Genomic DNA, 17,330 nt, shown 5'->3' on the forward strand with positions numbered 1-17,330 from the left:
AGGACGACCATTGCAAGCAGCTCCTAGAGCTCATTCCACAAGAGCAATGTCATTGTCTATGGCTTTGTTTGCTGGAGTTCCTCTTCAGCAGATCTGCAGAGCGGCTACTTGGGCCAGTCGCCTTACATTTACCAGACATTACTGTCTGGAGGCAACCAGCGAAGCTGATACTGCTGTGGGTCGTGCAGTCCTACGAAATCTTTTCAACTAAGGTGAGCCTCTGTTTTTTCCCACCTCCATTACTGCTGTCAGACGCTTCATATGTTATGTTTTTTACACATGCTTACATGATTGCATTCTGCTATGCTTACAATGATAGGTGTAATTTCAGTTTACACTGTTATATGACTTATATGCTGACAACCATTGGCGTCTGCCTAGCACGGATATGTACTGCTAGCTACTCGGATTCAGGCATGTGAATCTATGAAAGACACCCCTAATACTGGAGAAGAACAATAGTTACTTACCTGTAATCTGTGGTTCTGCAGTATTGGTGTCTTTCATAGATTCACATTCAACCCGCCCACCTCCCCTCAGAGGTGTTTAGGCTATTTTGGTATACCTTCACTCCTTGCGAGAAAATCGGAGAGCCTGAGCCTCTGGGGAGAACATTCTGGTCGGTGCTGGCGCCTGATTGGCTGTAGTTTGGACTATACAAAATAACTGGGATAGTCATAGATGTGGAAGTTTTTTCTACTGTAGCTTTAGCTACTTTACTTCCTGGTTTGTTTTTATTGGTATTTACTACATATTTATGCATATTATTGCTTTTTTATGTACCGTGGGACTCCCACTCCGACGACGGGGAATTATTCAGGCATGTGAATCTAAGAAAGACACCAATACTGGAGAACCACAGATTACAGGTAAGTAACTATTGTTCTTCCCCTGCGTCCCTCTATAATGGTGCACTTGTGTCCACGTACACCTGGCTGCACTGAACACCCCCACCCTCAAGCCCTCGGATCTCACCAATGTTTCTTTACCCATGATTCCTCTGTGTCCCTCTATTGTTGTGCACTTGTTCCCACGCCCACCTCTAGCAAGATCTGCACTGCCCCTTTCACCCCCATTGTCCTGTGTTCCTTTGTCCTGGTGCACTTGCACCCAAGCTCACCTCTGATTCCCCTGCGTCCCTCTATAATGGTACACTTGTGTCCACGTACACCTGGCTGCACTGTCCCTCCCCGCCTCCCTCCCCCCTCCCCCCCAGCCCCCGGATCCCACCACTGTTCCTTTACCCATGATTCCCCTGTGCACGTCTATAATGCCGCTCCCTTCTTTTCCAGGCCCACCTCTTTCTAGCCCGGGCTGTGCTGCCCACCCTTTTTCATGTGTTCACCTCTCTCCTCCCTTGTGCCCTACTTTGGTCGGGAGTGCACTACCGTACCCTAATTGCCCTCCCTTTACACCCCTCTCGTCTCCATTTCTTCCTCCTTCTTCTACCTTGTTTTGTGTGTGTGCGGGTTTCTGTTGCACAAACTCCACTGGAAGGTCTCAGAGCGCTTACACGAGCACCAGTTGCATGACACACAGACACATCCATTTTTAGACACGGGTAGTTTATGCTATTTATCCAGAATCACAAGATGTATGAGTCTCCTGCCTGACTCGAACCTGGTTCATCTGCTTCAAAGTCAGCTGCCCTAGCCTTTAAACCACACTGCCCCCTTGGGTGCCAAGTGCAGTTTTAAAGATAAGGAAGAAAGATTAGTAAAGGAGAAAACAGAAGTCTCTGAGAAGAGAACAGAAATATTTTAAGATCACGTATTGATGTTACCTCTGCTTACTGTTAGGATTAGAACCGATAAATATTACGTCAACTTTAAAACAAAAACGTGTGACACTGTGTTATCGACAGACCTACATAACCATGCTTGGGATTTTCAATGCAAAACAATTAGTACTGTTTTACCTGTGATAATGAAATGAGCCATCTTATAGCTGTGCAGTGGCTTTTGGGTATGCAAATCAGAGCAAGCATTTGCAATGCAATAGGTTTCGCATTTACACAAGTTTAGACTATTGGCATTGTAAATGACCATGCCTTTTATTATTTATGTTTTGGTTTGTACAACATAAATTAAAGGCATTGTCCTTTACAATACCATTTACAGTACCAATAGCTCCAAAACTCACAGTTGCGAGACGTATTGTATCGTAAATGCTTGTTGTGAAAGGATACCCATTGTGGGACAGATAATTCTGACAGTTTAAATGCTTCAGCTGAAATGTAAGGCAAGGAGTGTACTGTGCTGTAAAGCCAAAGGTGGGTAGTTAGCTAAACAAGCCTTCTTGCCAGGGTGCCTGCTTGCCTGAAAGAAATGCAAATGTGTCCCACTGCTTAATCAGCAAATGTGAAAGGTGCTTGGGAGAGGTGATGGCTTGAATTTATGGAATCATTTGAAGCTTTGTGATGAGAAAGATTTATTTTTTTTGGATGTTAGTGTGATAGACTTACCTGCGGAGTGCTGAAGTGTTTGCTTTTGAAGAGCAGCTAATTAAAAAAAATTATGTACAGTCTGTGTTACTATAAAATACATATTTTGGAAGCACCATTTCATCTTAAACCTTTTTAATTGTTTTGTAGCCGTCCAATATCTTGCACTGTGTGTAATGCAAGTTTAAAATAATGACTTGCATATTTACAGTGCTTTCTGTCAAAGGCTGTGACCTCCTTGCACTAAACATACAGAAGTTACCAGTGGCGTAGCTAGAGCCTTTGCTGCCCGGGGCGAGCCCTGAGTTTGCCACCCAGTGACGGCCGTAGCGGGCGGGGGGGTGGGGTGGTCCTGTCATCGGACGACGACAAGATGAGGGGAGGCGTTTGACGACAAGGGAGAATAAGAAAACAAGCATTGGAAATGCAATAGGTCTCGCATTAGAAAAGTTGGAGCTATTGGTCTTGTAAATGACAAATATTTTATTTATTTGTTGGTTTTTAAAATAGCTAAATTGATAGCTTTGTCATTTACAATGCCAATAGTTATAACTTTTGCGAATGTGACACCTATAGCATTTGGAATGCAACATTGCTAGCCATAAGTGAAGGACTCTAAAGGAGTGCAGGAGTAAGGGACCGTGAGAGAGGTTTACCGGTGGAATGAAGCTGAGAGGAGTTCAGCGCTGTATGCAAAGTATAACAAATGTCTAAGGGGAAAGGAATTAGACAGTTAATTACGGTCATATTGCCCAAAAAAGGGGCTGCCATTATTGCGGAAAAAACTTACCACGAGGTGGGGCCAAGGGGAGTATTGAAGACGTCTGTGGGGAGAGAGGGGAGAGTGAACTGGGGTATCAATTACCGAGTGTGCAGTGAAAAAAGGGTGATCTAATAAACGAGCTTACCAGCGGGAACAGTGCCCTTGATGGATAATGTGCGGGAAGGGAAAGTGCACATAAACAATTGACACATAAAAATTGAAGGCGGGTTCAAATAAATAAAGCATGTCTGGAGCCTCGAATATGTTGCGCATCTATAAGGGCTTACCCCACGAAAGAAATGCAGGTCCGCAATGGGGGTCCTTGGTAGGCGTGAGAGATCTTCACGATACGCCCTCAGCAATGTGTTGTCATAATAAGAAAGCCGCTCGCGGTCACATGGCAGCAAATGACCAATGGGCGCGCGGCAGAAAGTGTCGGCCATTTTGGGTTGGGAGTGTAATGAAAAAATATATGGACAGACCAAAGGTGCATGCAGAGCGTCTGCGGCGGCCCTCTTGAGGGAACTGGAGCCAAGGGGTCCACAATATGGATTGAGGGCATACAGAAGAAAGAGCTTGGAAGCTCTAAGAGTAAGAGTGGTGCAATTCGAGACAACGCTGTAGCCTAGATCTGGGAGGTCCAGTCTTCGGTACAATTCAGGCCAGTGTGCAGGGGGCGGAGCGGGGAGAGGGGAGAGGTGCGACACGGCAGGCAGAGTAGGAGGAGGAGGGGGGAGGAGAGTAGGGGAGGCACGGCCTAGCGGCCGTGCAATCAAGAAGTGAGGGGGCGGAGCTGGGGAGGGGAGCTGGGGAGGAGAAATGCGACGTGCGGATGAGGGAACTGATGTGCACGCGCTTTTAAGCTCAATGCGCATGCGCATTGAGCTTAAAAGTCACGGGCACTGCAAGGAATCGCCACGATTCCTTGCAAGTTGGTTCAAGAGTGGATAAGCCCCCATAGTCTTGCAAGCTCGATGCGCATGCGCATCGACAGGCGAGACCTAAAAAAGCATACCTTGCGCTCGCCGATCCCAAAAACAAAGTGCTGTCCCCCCTTGCTACTCCACTGGAAAGTACTCCACTGCACCAACCAACATTTAACTCTAAGGCTCTCAGGTGTGCATTATTTAACAGAGGTTTTGTAATGTACTGTAGTACATTTGCGACTGATTAACTTTTTCAAATGATTTCTCATTTAAGCTGTCTGCTGTTTTTATGTAGGTATCTGAAAGTAGAAGATGAAAAAAAGTACAGATTTTTTTAACCACACCTTTGATCCCGCCTAAATGCTCACTGACCCCACCCCATTGCATGCAGCATCACAGTTCCCATACTTTTTTAATGTACTTTGACCACTGTATGTGTGCATATGTTTATATTTAAAAAAAATGGTGGTAGCGACTTCCGGTTTGACAAAGACCACTTGCTCGGTCGAAACGTGTTACCTGGTTGTGTGTGGCCAAAAAATAAAATCTCTTTAAAGCTACGCCGAGTGTGCTGGAGTCTGTTTTGGATTGTGGAACAGTTGTTTGTAAGGGATGTGTATATATATATATATATATATATATATATATATATCTATCACATTTTAAGCACACTTAAAAGGGAATTACTTAATTTACTCTTGTCAGAAAAATACTGAACCATTTTCTTGTAAACTGTCTCAGTCTGTGCAGTATGAGGAAGGCTATTCGGCGTGGACTGATACTGTGTACCTACGGACATGTACCACTGTACTACATAATCACTGTCATCCTGATTGTAAAATGCAAACTAAAACCCAATAAACAAATAAAAAAATAAAAAACTGTCTCCGTCTGTGCAGGTTCTCAGTACTGGTAGAGTTAGGCGAAGACTTGACTGTTTTTAGGTCTGGGTTTTGAAAATACAATTGTGAAACAGATCTCTTGTCTCTAATCAACTTAGAGTGGGCTTTGAGGCTACCGTTTTGAACTATTCACTTATTTAGACCAGCGTCTTTCTGCCATTGGCTAGAGACTTGGACAATTGCATCTTGACCCCGCCCTTGGCAGTATTTCTCTCTCACATGATGCTGTTAACTGTTGGCCATTTCTTTCCACCTCCACGAGAGTACACTTTGAGAGACTACTTTACAACTACAGGCAACTCTGTGCTTCCTCAAATCTCATTTCCACCCATTCGACTTTACCCCTTTCTTCCAGTCCTGCTGGCTGCCTCCTGCTCTCGCCAACATTACTTGACTCTGGTTTCTCCCTCTGTCCCTCCTAGTTTGTTTCTCTCCTTGTTTCTCCTACCCGCCCTTCCTTACTGGCAGCTTTTAATTAGTGTCACCATTCATCCGAGCGTGTTTAATTTTCCAACTGCTCAGACATGAAAGAATATGTATATCGAAGATTCACTTGCCTTCATTATAGTCCTCTTTTTGTTTCTATGTCAAACAAATCAAGGGAGCGTCATATCCCTTCCTTTCTTTGTTTGTCATTGAAACTAAAGGTCTACTATAATTAAGCCTGTCGTGTCATCCGATTTTTATTTCACATAAAAACAAAAACAAGATTGTAATGAAATGGAAACTTCTTAACTTAACGCGGCCGGAATTCCGCTCCTGTGCTGGACATTCCGATCACGGGCGTAGTCATGACTGCTTCCGGCCGTCATCAGCACACGAGCACTGTGACGCATGACGGACGGGAGCCGTCATCAGTATGCAAGGGGTTAAAGCTTTGTAAGCAGGGCTCGAGTCTGGGAACTAATCGGGTGGACGGCGTCCCCCCACCTATTTTACCGGCAGCTCGATAACTATAAATTGCAACTGAGTGCAAGCCACCTTTTGTGACTTCACTTCCTGTTGTGACGTCCGCGTCCCCTCACTTCTTTTTTTTTTAGGACATTATTATTTTTTTTTTTTTTTGTAAGTAGTACCAGGCTTCCACCACTATTGCAATACACAACTCAGTAATAAAGTAGAGAATGGCTTTTTGGTGTGACATACTTTTTAAGTGTCTTCTATTAGGTTGTGAGTCGCAATAAAATCTAAAAAGTAAAGATCAGTTAAGCCTTGTATTAAACTACATCATGCAATGTTTCTCTCTTAATAATTTGCAGGAAATAATTGAATTTCCAATCCTGAAGTTAAATGGAAGGACGATGGAGATAGAGTCTACTTTTCACACATATGTGCAGCCTGTGGTGCACCCTCAGTTGACTCCCTTCTGTACAGAGGTAAGGAATTTCGAATGTGCATTGATTCGGGGAGTAGGCTTGGAGTACAGGTGGTTTGGCAGAGAACATGCCAGGACAGAGATTCTCAACCTTCTGGGTTTCTAAACGTTACTGTGTACTTAACTAGCTCCACAAATGTTTTACGGCATGGGCAAAGTGGGCATTGCTCAGGGCCCCCACCTGCCAAGGGCCCTCCTGTGAAAGTTAACTTTCTCCTTATTTCTCCATCTCAACCTTTACTGTATTACCCAGTATCATGGATGTTTGGATAGGCAGAAATTGGGTAACAAAATGCAAATCTTTTTTCGGTCATGGGCCCCTAAAGCAGTTCGTGTCCTTGGCACCCAAAATCCTAAGGTTGACACAGTGCGATAATCTTTTTCTCCACGGATTCCCTCACTACCAACCTCCAGCAGTGCCCATCATCTTTCCCTAGCCCAGCACTCATACAAGTGAAAAGGGTCAAAGCTCTTTACATCACACACACATTATACAGAGCGAATGAGTCCTACACTTGTAATTCAGTCTATAGGAAATGTTAAATACGACTGTGGATTAAAAGGTGTAGGAATCATGTCATCCATACTAGTAGGCAGTATATTGTAAGTGTGCTTGGTCTGGGGAAGTACAGACGCAGGATTTAAAATGTACCATAGTGGTTTGCGTTAGCTTTATTATTAAGAATACATTTCTACCCAAACAAATCCTTTTGAGCAACAGTAGGATAATGAAAGACTGGAGAGAAAAAAACCCATAACATTCTGACCTTTACCATGCAGTTTGCATGCAACTCTTTGACTGTACAAAGCTCACTGTGCCATATTACGACTGTAACTGATGAATTGCAAGTAACAAAAGGATATCTATGCAAAAGCATTAACCCACTGAGGAATCCACATAAAATAAAGATTTGCATGGTACACTTTCTTTGCAGCAGGCATATTAACCCTCTGCTCTAGTTTGATGATTCAAAAGTACCATTAGACAAAACTTAGCTCTCTCAAGCAGAGACCTGGCTCTTCTCAAACTCCCATTAGCTCTCAGTTCTACCTCAATTCCAACCTCAGCGCCAGGAAACCTCCGGTGTCAGTGCGCTCTATAAATTTAGCCTAACATTAACATTAACATTAACAAACAATAATCACCAGAGTTATCTTGACATGTTTTGTTGACTAAAATAGTGGGACATGCAAGGAACTCTGCAGCAGGTGCTTTTAAACCCATAAGATATTTCTAAGCACAGTGCCCACGAGCTCAGTGCCAGGTGCAGCTGCACTAGTCGCACATCCCTAATGCCTGCCTTGAGTTGACACGAACTAGCTCATGTCTAACCATGAAGTAAAATAATAATGGATAGGCTATGTGCCTTCACTGTTTGATGGTGCATAACAAGTAGTGGTTGGGGAATTTCACTTGTGTGATTTGCCTTACTGTACACGGCTGTTTATACAGCAGTCACTGGAATGTCGGGAATCGCTTCGTAATCCCATTAAAGTCAAAGGAGATCCTTTGTGCCTCGGAAAATCGTTGTAGAAACATGGGGGGTGGGGGAGGGGGGAATACCTGTAATACTGCTCCTGGGGTATTCATTTTTTACATATAGCTGTTTCCAATAGGTGAATATGCTTATTCTGAAGTACTTAACGCCACCTGAGATTTTCAATATTCCCAACAAATAAGAAGGAAATGGGCTGCTTTTAAAGCAAGACACACAGCTTCAAAAAAACAGCAGGCTGTGTAGAGGACAGTAGAGCTGCTTGAGGATAGGAGTTTTGTCATAAAGTTCCTTGCTCCTCAAACTAGAAAAATAAAATGATAATAAAACCATTCATCATTTTATTTTCTTTCTCTGCTGTAGCAAGTTAAGTTTGGTCAGGGCAGGGCCATGATGACCGCAGGAGAGGAGTAGTGGAGCACTGTAAGTGTGCATGACCGTTTGGCAGGCCGTCTTCGGTAGGCCAACCAGTCATGCGCTCTTGGATTTCTCCAACCCAGCTGTGTTGCACAGCCGTGTTGAAGAAACAGGCAGACTCCCAAGCACTGTCTGCGCACTAAGCCGAGCCGCTCAGACCAATCCTGGTGCTGCTCGGATTGGGTGGGGAGCCTGTGCCGATGTACTAGGGACTGCTGGGACACCATCAGGAGAGAAAAGAGGAGCACCGAGGCGGATGGCAGCGTTGGTGGCAGAATAGCTACGTTTAAAAAAAATCGAATTTCCCTAATTCCCCGTCCCGTCCCCCCCTCCTCTTCCCCCACTTAAGATTTGCAGTGGCCGCCAGTGTAGGGGTATATCTTTCTGGCCCTAGAGGTGCATGTGAAGAACTGGGGAGATCACTGTGATCTGCACTGCGCAAAACCAAGGTCTGCACAGTTGTGGTGAACCCTGCGGCAGATGTGGCTGGTAATATGCTGATTTAACATGCTTGGTCGTTGTCATGTTTGCATACAGAGTGAAACACAGTAATGTTATTATTGAAACCCTGGGAGAGTAACCCCATGAAACGAGAGGCTGCATAGACTTGGCGATGTGAGGCAGGCACTGGTACTTTGGGGTTCTAATAAAAAGATTAGAAAGTCAGTCTTTGGATTACTGTGTGGCAGAAGGGCAAATGCATAGGTAACTGGGTCTGCCAACTAGTTAACGGCTTTGGATATGTGGCAGACTGTTTACTGCTCCAGGGATGTGGCGCACTGTGAACTGCTCCGGGCATGTGGCGCACTGTGAACTGCTCCGGGCATGTGGCGCAATGTTTACTGCTCCGGGCATGTGGGGCACTGAACTGCTTTGGACATATGGTGCACTGTAAACTGCTTTGGGCATGTGGCGCACTGTTGGGATGATGGGCAAGTGGCACACTGTGAACTGCTCTGGGCATGTGGCGCACTGTGAACTGCTCTGGGCATGTGGCGCACTGTGAACTGCTCTGGGCATGTGGCGCACTGTGAACTGCTCTGGGCATGTGGCGCACTGTGAACTTCTCTGGGCATGTGGGGCACTGTGAACTTCTCTGGGCATGTGGGGCACTGTGAACTGCTCTGGGCATGTGGGGCACTGTGAACTGCTCTGGGCATGTGGGGCACTGAACTGCTCTGGGCATGTGGCGCACTGTGAACTGCTCTGGGCATGTGGCGCACTGTGAACTTCTCTGGGCATGTGGGGCACTGTGAACTGCTCTGGGCATGTGGCGCACTGTGAACTGCTCTGGGCATGTGGCGCACTGTGAACTTCTCTGGGCATGTGGGGCACTGTGAACTGCTCTGGGCATGTGGGGCACTGTGAACTGCTCTGGGCATGTGGGGCACTGAACTGCTCCGGGCATGTGGCGCACTGTGAACTGGCTTTGGGCATGTGGCGCAATGTTTACTGCTCCGGGCATATGGTGCACTGTTAACTATTCTGGGCATGTGGTGCACTCGTTCACTGTTAACTGCTCTGGGCATCTGGCGCACTGTGAATTGCTCCGGGCATGTGGCGCACTGTGAACTGCTCCGGGCATGTGGCGCACTGTGAACTGCTCCGGGCATGTGGCGCACTGTGAACGCTCCAGACATATGGCACACTGTGATCTGCTCCGGGCATGTGGCGCAATGTTTACTGCTCCGGGCATGTGGTGCACTGTTAACTATTCTGGGCATGTGGTGCACTGTGAACTGCTCTGGGCATGTGGCGCACTGTGAACTGCTCTGGGCATGTGGCGCACTGTGAACTGCGCTGGGCATGTGGCGCACTGTTGGGATGATGGGCAAGTGGCACACTGTGAACTGCTCTGGGCATGTGGCGCACTGTGAACTGCGCTGGGCATGTGGCGCACTGTGAACTGCTCTGGGCATGTGGCGCACTGTGAACTGCTCTGGGCATGTGGCGCACTGTGAACTTCTCTGGGCATGTGGGGCACTGTGAACTGCTCTGGGCATGTGGGGCACTGTGAACTGCTCTGGGCATGTGGGGCACTGTGAACTGCTCTGGGAATGTGGCGCACTGTGAACTGCTCTGGGCATGTGGCGCACTGTGAACTTCTCTGGGCATGTGGGGCACTGTGAACTGCTCTGGGCATGTGGGGCACTGTGAACTGCTCTGGGCATGTGGGGCACTGTGAACTGCTCTGGGAATGTGGCGCACTGAACTGCTCCGGGCATGTGGCGCACTGTGAACTGCTCCGGGCATGTGACGCACTGTGAACTGGCTTTGGGCATGTGGCGCAATGTTTACTGCTCCGGGCATATGGTGCAATGTTGAGTGTTCTGGGCATGTGGTGCACTCGTTCACTGTTAACTGCTCTGGGCATGTGGTGCACTCCTTCACTGTTAACTGCTCCGGGCAAGTGACACACTGAACTGCTCTGGGCATGTGGCGCACTGTGAACTGCTCTGGGCATGTGGGGCACTGTGTACTGCTCTGGGCATGTGGGGCACTGTGAACTGCACTGGGCATGTGGGGCACTGTGAACTGCACTGGGCATGTGGGGCACTGTGAACTGCACTGGGCATGTGGGGCACTGTGAACTGCTCTGGGCATGTGGGTCACTGTGAACTGCTCTGGGCATGTGGGTCACTGTTAACTGCTCTGGGCATGTGGGGCACTGTGAACTGCTCTGGGCATGTGGGGCACTGTGAACTGCTCTGGGCATGTGGGGCACTGTGAACTGCTCTGGGCATGTGGGGCACTGTGAACTGCTCTGGGCATGTGGGGCACTGTGAACTGCTCTGGGCATGTGGGGCACTGTGAACTGCTCTGGACATGTGGCGCCCTGTGAACTGCTCTGGACATGTGGCGCCCTGTGAACTGCTCTGGACATGTGGCGCCCTGTGAACTGCTCTGGGCATGTAGCGCCCTGTGAACTGCTCCGGGCATGTGGTGCACTGTTGGGATGACTGGCATGTGGTGCCCTTTGAACTGCTCCGTGCATGTGGGGCACGTTTTTTTTGTACATTTATTTTTTATTAATAAACAAATCAACATTACATATCACTATTCCACATGAGCAGCAGAACATACATCTTTCCATGATCAAAAATGTATAAAGGTCCCCAAACTTTGCGACATTTCCCGGGGCACCCTCTGGCCACAAATACAGATTTTTCCCGGAACATGCACCAATCCAAACCATTCTTCCATTGCCCTAGTGTTGGTGGCCCCCCAGAGTTGCGTAATGTTCCTTTTTACCACCATGACTGCTAGAGTGACCCACAACTTCAAATAGGAGGTGAGATCGGTTGGTTCCCAAACATTTAGTAGGCATCGTCGTGCCTCTGGCTGTAGGTCGACTGCGAGCACTTCCCGCACTGTGTGGTGTATGGCTTGCCAGTATGTTTAAATGTGTTCGCATTCCCAGATAATGTGGAAGAACGTAACCACGTCCCCACACCCATGTCTACATTCATCGCTATCTATCCTTCCCATGTGCACCAAGCCCAGCCCCGTAACATAAATTCTGTGCAAATGTTTTTGTTGCACTAGCCGCAACCTTGCCTGCACTGCCACCTCCCTGGGGGAGGAGACTGCCTCTCTCCAGTCTTCCTCATCTAATTCTAGGCCGTCATCGACCCATTTGTCCTTTAGGGACTGGTGTTGGTCTTTAATGTTGTTGATCAGATTTTTTTATAGATCAGAGAGATGGCTTTCTCAGGGAGATGACAGTCAAGTATTCTATCCTCGAGTGGGGATGTGCCAGGGAGGGAAGTATTGGAGGTTAGGTGAGCATTGAGTGCGTGCCGAACCTGAGGGTATCGATATTGTTCAGCGCCCGCTAGGCTGTTTTGCTGCTGGATAGCGGCAAAGGAGAGGATCTCATCCTTTACCTAAAGATCTTTGATCTGGGAGATACCTATAAGTTCCCACTTGTCAAATCCTTTTGTCTGCCACAGGTTCCCCAGACGTTCGGAGCTCCAGAGGGGAGTCGCCAGTGTGAGTCAACGGTCCCATCCTAGGTGTTCACCTCATGCCACAAGTGCACCGAGTGTGCGGTTGGACCCGTAAGGGGGTATTTATGGGGATTTGAATAGAGAACCCTGTTATAGTCGCCGCCAGGGAGAAGCTATCTATCCAGGCATTCCCCGTATCATCCATACGACCATATATCCCCTGATTGATCGCTGTCAAGTAGGCCGCCCAATAGTTTATCCTAATATCCGTGAGACTGATGTCGTACCAATTGAGGGTGAGCTTGGTTAGGGCGATCCGAGGTTTACTGTCCCATAAGAGTCCTTTGTAGCTCCTCTATCTCTTTAAAATACGATTTGGGAACTGGATCCATAGAATTTTGAAGGGCATAAAGGAATGGGGACAGGGCCATCATTTTAAAAAGATCTGCTTTGCCCAACAAAGAGAGAGGCAAGGACTTCCAGTGGCAGATATCACTTTTCAGCCTCTGGATTGGTGGTAAAGGATTGCGGGAAATCGAAGCGCTGGATCGGAGGTAATGAAGATTCCGAGGTAACGAAAGCCTTCTGAAGTAATCTGTATCGGGAGTCTTTCGGGATGGCTGGTGGCTCTCCCTGAAAAACATAAAGGACGGATTTAGACCAGTTGATGAATCCAGAATATCTACCAAACACTGCCAGAATATCCAGGAGGCATATCAACGAGGCCCTCTGGGAGGTCAAGTACAGAAGAATATCACCTGCATATAACGAGATCCTATCCTCCCAGCCTGAGGACCAACTCATAACGCGGGTCATCGGCCCCAGCGGATCCACGCCGCCAAAGGCTCCAGTCCCATGGCAAAGAGGAGCGGAGATAGGGGACACCCTTGACTTGTTTCACGGCTCAGCTCGCAGGCTGCCGCCATGCGGTTATTCACTATGTCACGGGCCATGGGTTTTGAATATAATCGAATCCAGCCAATAAACTCCTGGGCAAATCCCAGTTTGTCTAAGACAGCAAAGAGATAAGGCCACTCCACCATGTCAAAGGCCATGGTGGCATCGAGTGAAACTAGGACTGCCGGATCTAAGATAGTTGGTGCTCTGCCCAGCACCCCATGTAACCTAGGCAGGTTTAGGGCGGTGTTTCGATGTGGCATAAAGCCAGACTGGTTGGGGTGTATTAGAGTGGCTATCACCTTCACAAGGCGCTTCGCCAACATTTTTGCTAGGATTTTGGGTTTAGGGTTAAGGAGCGATATCGGCCTGTAAGACGTGCAGCAGGTTTTAAGTTTACTGTCTTTATGAATGACTACAATATTTGCAGTTCTCTGATCAGGTGGTAGTATCCCCCTTTCCCTGCTATTCATAAACATTGGGTGAAGGTGGGGAGCTATCTTGTCAGGCTGCAACTTGTACAGTTCGATAGGAATACCGCTAGGAGCCAATGCTTTCCCGGATTTAATTGTGCCTATTGCCTGAGCGACCTCGTTATATGAAAAACTGGATTTGAGTTAGTCACAATCTGCGTCGGTCAGGGTGGGAAGCACGATATCCCGAAGTAGGGCCGCATTGTCTCCCTCTGTGTAATGCCCCTCCGTACTGTAGACTTTCTGGTAATTATCGGCGAACCGACCGGCTATGCGTTATGGGTCTGTGATTGGGTCAGCCTCCTCCCCAGTTAGCTCGGGCACCAGTCTGTCCGCCCATTTCTTCCTATCCAGCCATGCAATCAGTTTCCCAGCTTTGTCTCCATGCTTATAGATCCTACTTTGCATCTCGCTCCCTTGCGTCTTGGCCCTATCAGTAGCTAGTCTTTTGAGTTCATCTTGTTTTAGGTTCAGGAATTGCAGTTTCTCTGACATGGGCGTATGTTCCAATTCCCCCTCCAGTGTGAGTACTTCATCTTCCGCCCTCGCCAAGTCTTTCTGCGCTTCCCTTTTTCTACCAGTAATGAGGGATAAGGCCTCCCCACGGATGAACGATTGATAGGCTTTCCATAATGTTTGGGATGAGTCCACCGTTCCCTTGTACTCTAGGAAATAGTGATCTGTGGCCTGCATTATCTTCTTCAGAACGATGAGGTCTCTCAAATACCACAGCTTAATGGGTGCAACCCTCCCTGCTTTCGTGCGGCCCAAGACCATGTACATCCAAACCGGAGAATGATCCGAAATGCCTCTGCCCAGATGTCTGATCTCTCGGACATTGCACGTCTGTGCCGCCGGGACTACGGTATAGTCAATACGGGAGAGACTTTGATGAGCCCTGGACCAGAAGGTATATTGGGCCCTATCCAGATTACACATCTGCCATCCATCCACTAGCCACATAGCTTCGAGGAAGTTACATAGCCACCGCTGTGCGGGTCTGATATCCCATGGGGAGTGACGATCCAGCTCGCCGGATACCACTGCGTTGAAATCTTCCCCTATCATAAGGAAACCTGGCGGGAGCGACAGCATTACTGCTCCTAGGTCTTTATATGTCTCTGTCTGAAGACCGGGGGGAACATAGACTGAAACACACGTCATCGTCCGGCCGTCTCACAAACCCTAAATCCCAACATACCAACCCCGGATATCTGTCCAAGTGGAGTGCACCGTGAAGGGGAACAACTTCTTAATTAAGATGCCCACCCCTTTGGGAGCCTGACGTGTAGCCCGCATGTGCAGCCAACCTGTAACCCCCTCGATTCATCGCTTGGCACATGTTTCCAATCAGATGAGTTTATTGCAACAGGACATCGTCAGGGGCATGTTGTTTGATATACTGATGTACCATGCTACGCTTAATCTTGTCACCCAGCCCATTGACGTTCCAGCTAAGGACTCTAACCCCCTACATCCATCTAAGATTCCGAATGCGTGCGGCTCCTGATCTGTGTATATGCCGGTAAACTGTCGATTGAACTGAACCTGCAAAAAAATTATTATAACCAAACAATCTGAACATCCCCTCCCAACCTCCCCACTCCCTGCACCCCGGGCTTCAAACTGCCCATGACTAAACTTGCAGAGTGCCTGTCGCCCTAAAAAATGCCTATAAGTAGAAAATTGGGGTACGTGGTGCCCCCCTCCAATCCCATCCCCTCCCCTCCCCTCCCCTCTACTCAACAATCTCATCTCACAACCCTATACAAAGAATTCTAAATACACCCAATGATATGCAATAAGAAGGGCCAATGATATGCAATGAGAAGGGTCCGGAGCACTTAAAGTCCCTAATGGGCTAGAGCCCAACCTATAGGTCAATCATCCAACCTGACCCAGTCCACATAGTTTCAGTTCAGCGCACCTCCCCAGCCCCCAGTGTAGTCCCCCCCCCCCCATTAACTTTACCACCACTTGAAATTGTCTGTCAGTCAGCGATTCTCCAGCCACTCTGCTGCAGACTCCGGATGTTCAAAGAACCTAGCTTTACCATCCGCTTCCAACTGGATCCTTGCGGGGAACAGCATGGCGTATTTGGAGCCTTTATCCCTCAATATTTTTTTGATTCCAAGGAATGAACGTCTCTGCCTCTGGACCATCTGTGTGAAGTCCAGGAAGAACGATATTTCTGCGTTCTCATACTTCAAGGGTGGGCTGGCTCTGGCATGCTGGAGAATAACATCTAGGCGCGAAAATTGAGGACTCTGGCTAGGATCGGATGAGGAGGGGGGCCCCGGCTTCGGCCGACCACCGGGACCCTGTGTGCTCATTGGATAAAGAAGAATTTCCCCAACACCTTGGGTTGCAGGTGATTGAGGATAAGATCCTCCACGAAGAGATCTGCAGCCTGCCCCTCTGATTTTTCCGGGACTCCCAGGATACGGACGTTGATCCGCCATAGGCGATCTTCATAATTGTCCAGCTTGGATTCCACAAACTTCCAACATGTTTGCAAGTCCTTGACCTCCAGTTGCAGTTGGGAGGTATCCTCCACCAGGCTTACGGGGGTTAGTTACATTTGTTTAACCCACTCGTTATTTTTATTCATGTCCGCCCGGAGCAGGTTTACCTCGACCGTGATGGTATCCATCTTATGCTCTACGGAGGACTTGATACCTGCAATCACATCCAGCACTTGAATCCGATGACGCTTCTCCCTGCACTGCACCACCCTTGCCTGCAGGTGAGGAATCGGGTAGCGATGTCTTGGGGAGCGTGTACCTGTCCAGTCGATTCTGTTGCACGGATTTGGAGCAACGCGATGACTACATTGTGCCCACAGTGCTGTTTCGAGTATGGTTTCCGCAGTGCACCTCCTCCCGGGGTCACCAGCTACACCTCCACTGCACGTGGCTCCACTTGCGGGACAGGATTCTGGGTCAGTGGCTGGATTACCGGACACCAACAGTTTCAAACTACTGCTTGCGTTATTAGCTAATGTCCAATCAATATTACTTACGCCGTGGCCCAAGGGTGCAGGGTGGGTGGAGGTGAGAGTAGGTCACCCCACGGTGGTACAGCTTTGCATCCCAGATAACAAGGAGCAGATGACAGGCTCTCCGGGGGGGAAGCAGGCCCAGCGCTTCGCCAGTAATGAATGCTGGAGAACAATCAACCCTCCTCGTAGTCCCTTCGAGGGATATATAATGTGGTTCACAGTGAGAGCTGGGCCGGGTAGATGACAACCATAGTGGTGACCACAGTGTGCAAGGCGCTCCGCCCTCAACCACGCACAATGTTCGCTGTAAAGGACCCAGCGCCTCCGAAACGGCCTATCTGCGTCACTCCTCTAGGCCGCTGCGGAGCAATGTATTAGTCTAGGGCCGGATCACTAGATATAGGGCCCGTGAGTCTTGGCCCCCCGAGGGGCACGGACGTAGTGGGAGACGTACACTTCCCCTCCTCGCCCCCTCAGCGGATGCTGGGTCCAGGCCGACCCAGGGTCTGGTATCCCTGGTATGTCGTCTCTCAGGTCCCGGAAGCCACCACCACAGTCCTAAGTACTCTGCAGGAGGGGGGGGGGGGGCGCAGTCCGTGACGTGCCCCAGCCGGGGGTGCCGCCGACTCTGATGGGTTCACCGGCACGGCAATCTGCAAGGCCGCGGCCCACCACCAAACCCCGCAA

At 48.5% G+C, this 17,330-nt stretch overlaps 1 protein-coding gene across 4 annotated transcripts in view; it reads left to right on the plus strand.

The window, feature by feature from the left end:
* The window catches only part of ERI3 (ERI1 exoribonuclease family member 3), a 1,639,940-nt gene that overhangs the window by 442,405 nt on the left and 1,180,205 nt on the right, over positions 1-17,330 (plus strand). For all 4 annotated transcript variants that reach the window (XM_086952319.1, XM_086952320.1, XM_086952318.1 and 1 more), the window contains exon 4: positions 6,294-6,410. In XM_086952319.1, the coding sequence (XP_086808445.1) occupies positions 6,294-6,410 (117 nt within the window). The remainder of the gene's footprint in view (positions 1-6,293; positions 6,411-17,330) is intronic.

This window comes from Lissotriton vulgaris, chromosome 1_1, assembly GCF_964263255.1.
Source record: "Lissotriton vulgaris chromosome 1_1, aLisVul1.2, whole genome shotgun sequence".
Classification (NCBI taxonomy): domain Eukaryota; kingdom Metazoa; phylum Chordata; class Amphibia; order Caudata; family Salamandridae; genus Lissotriton; species Lissotriton vulgaris.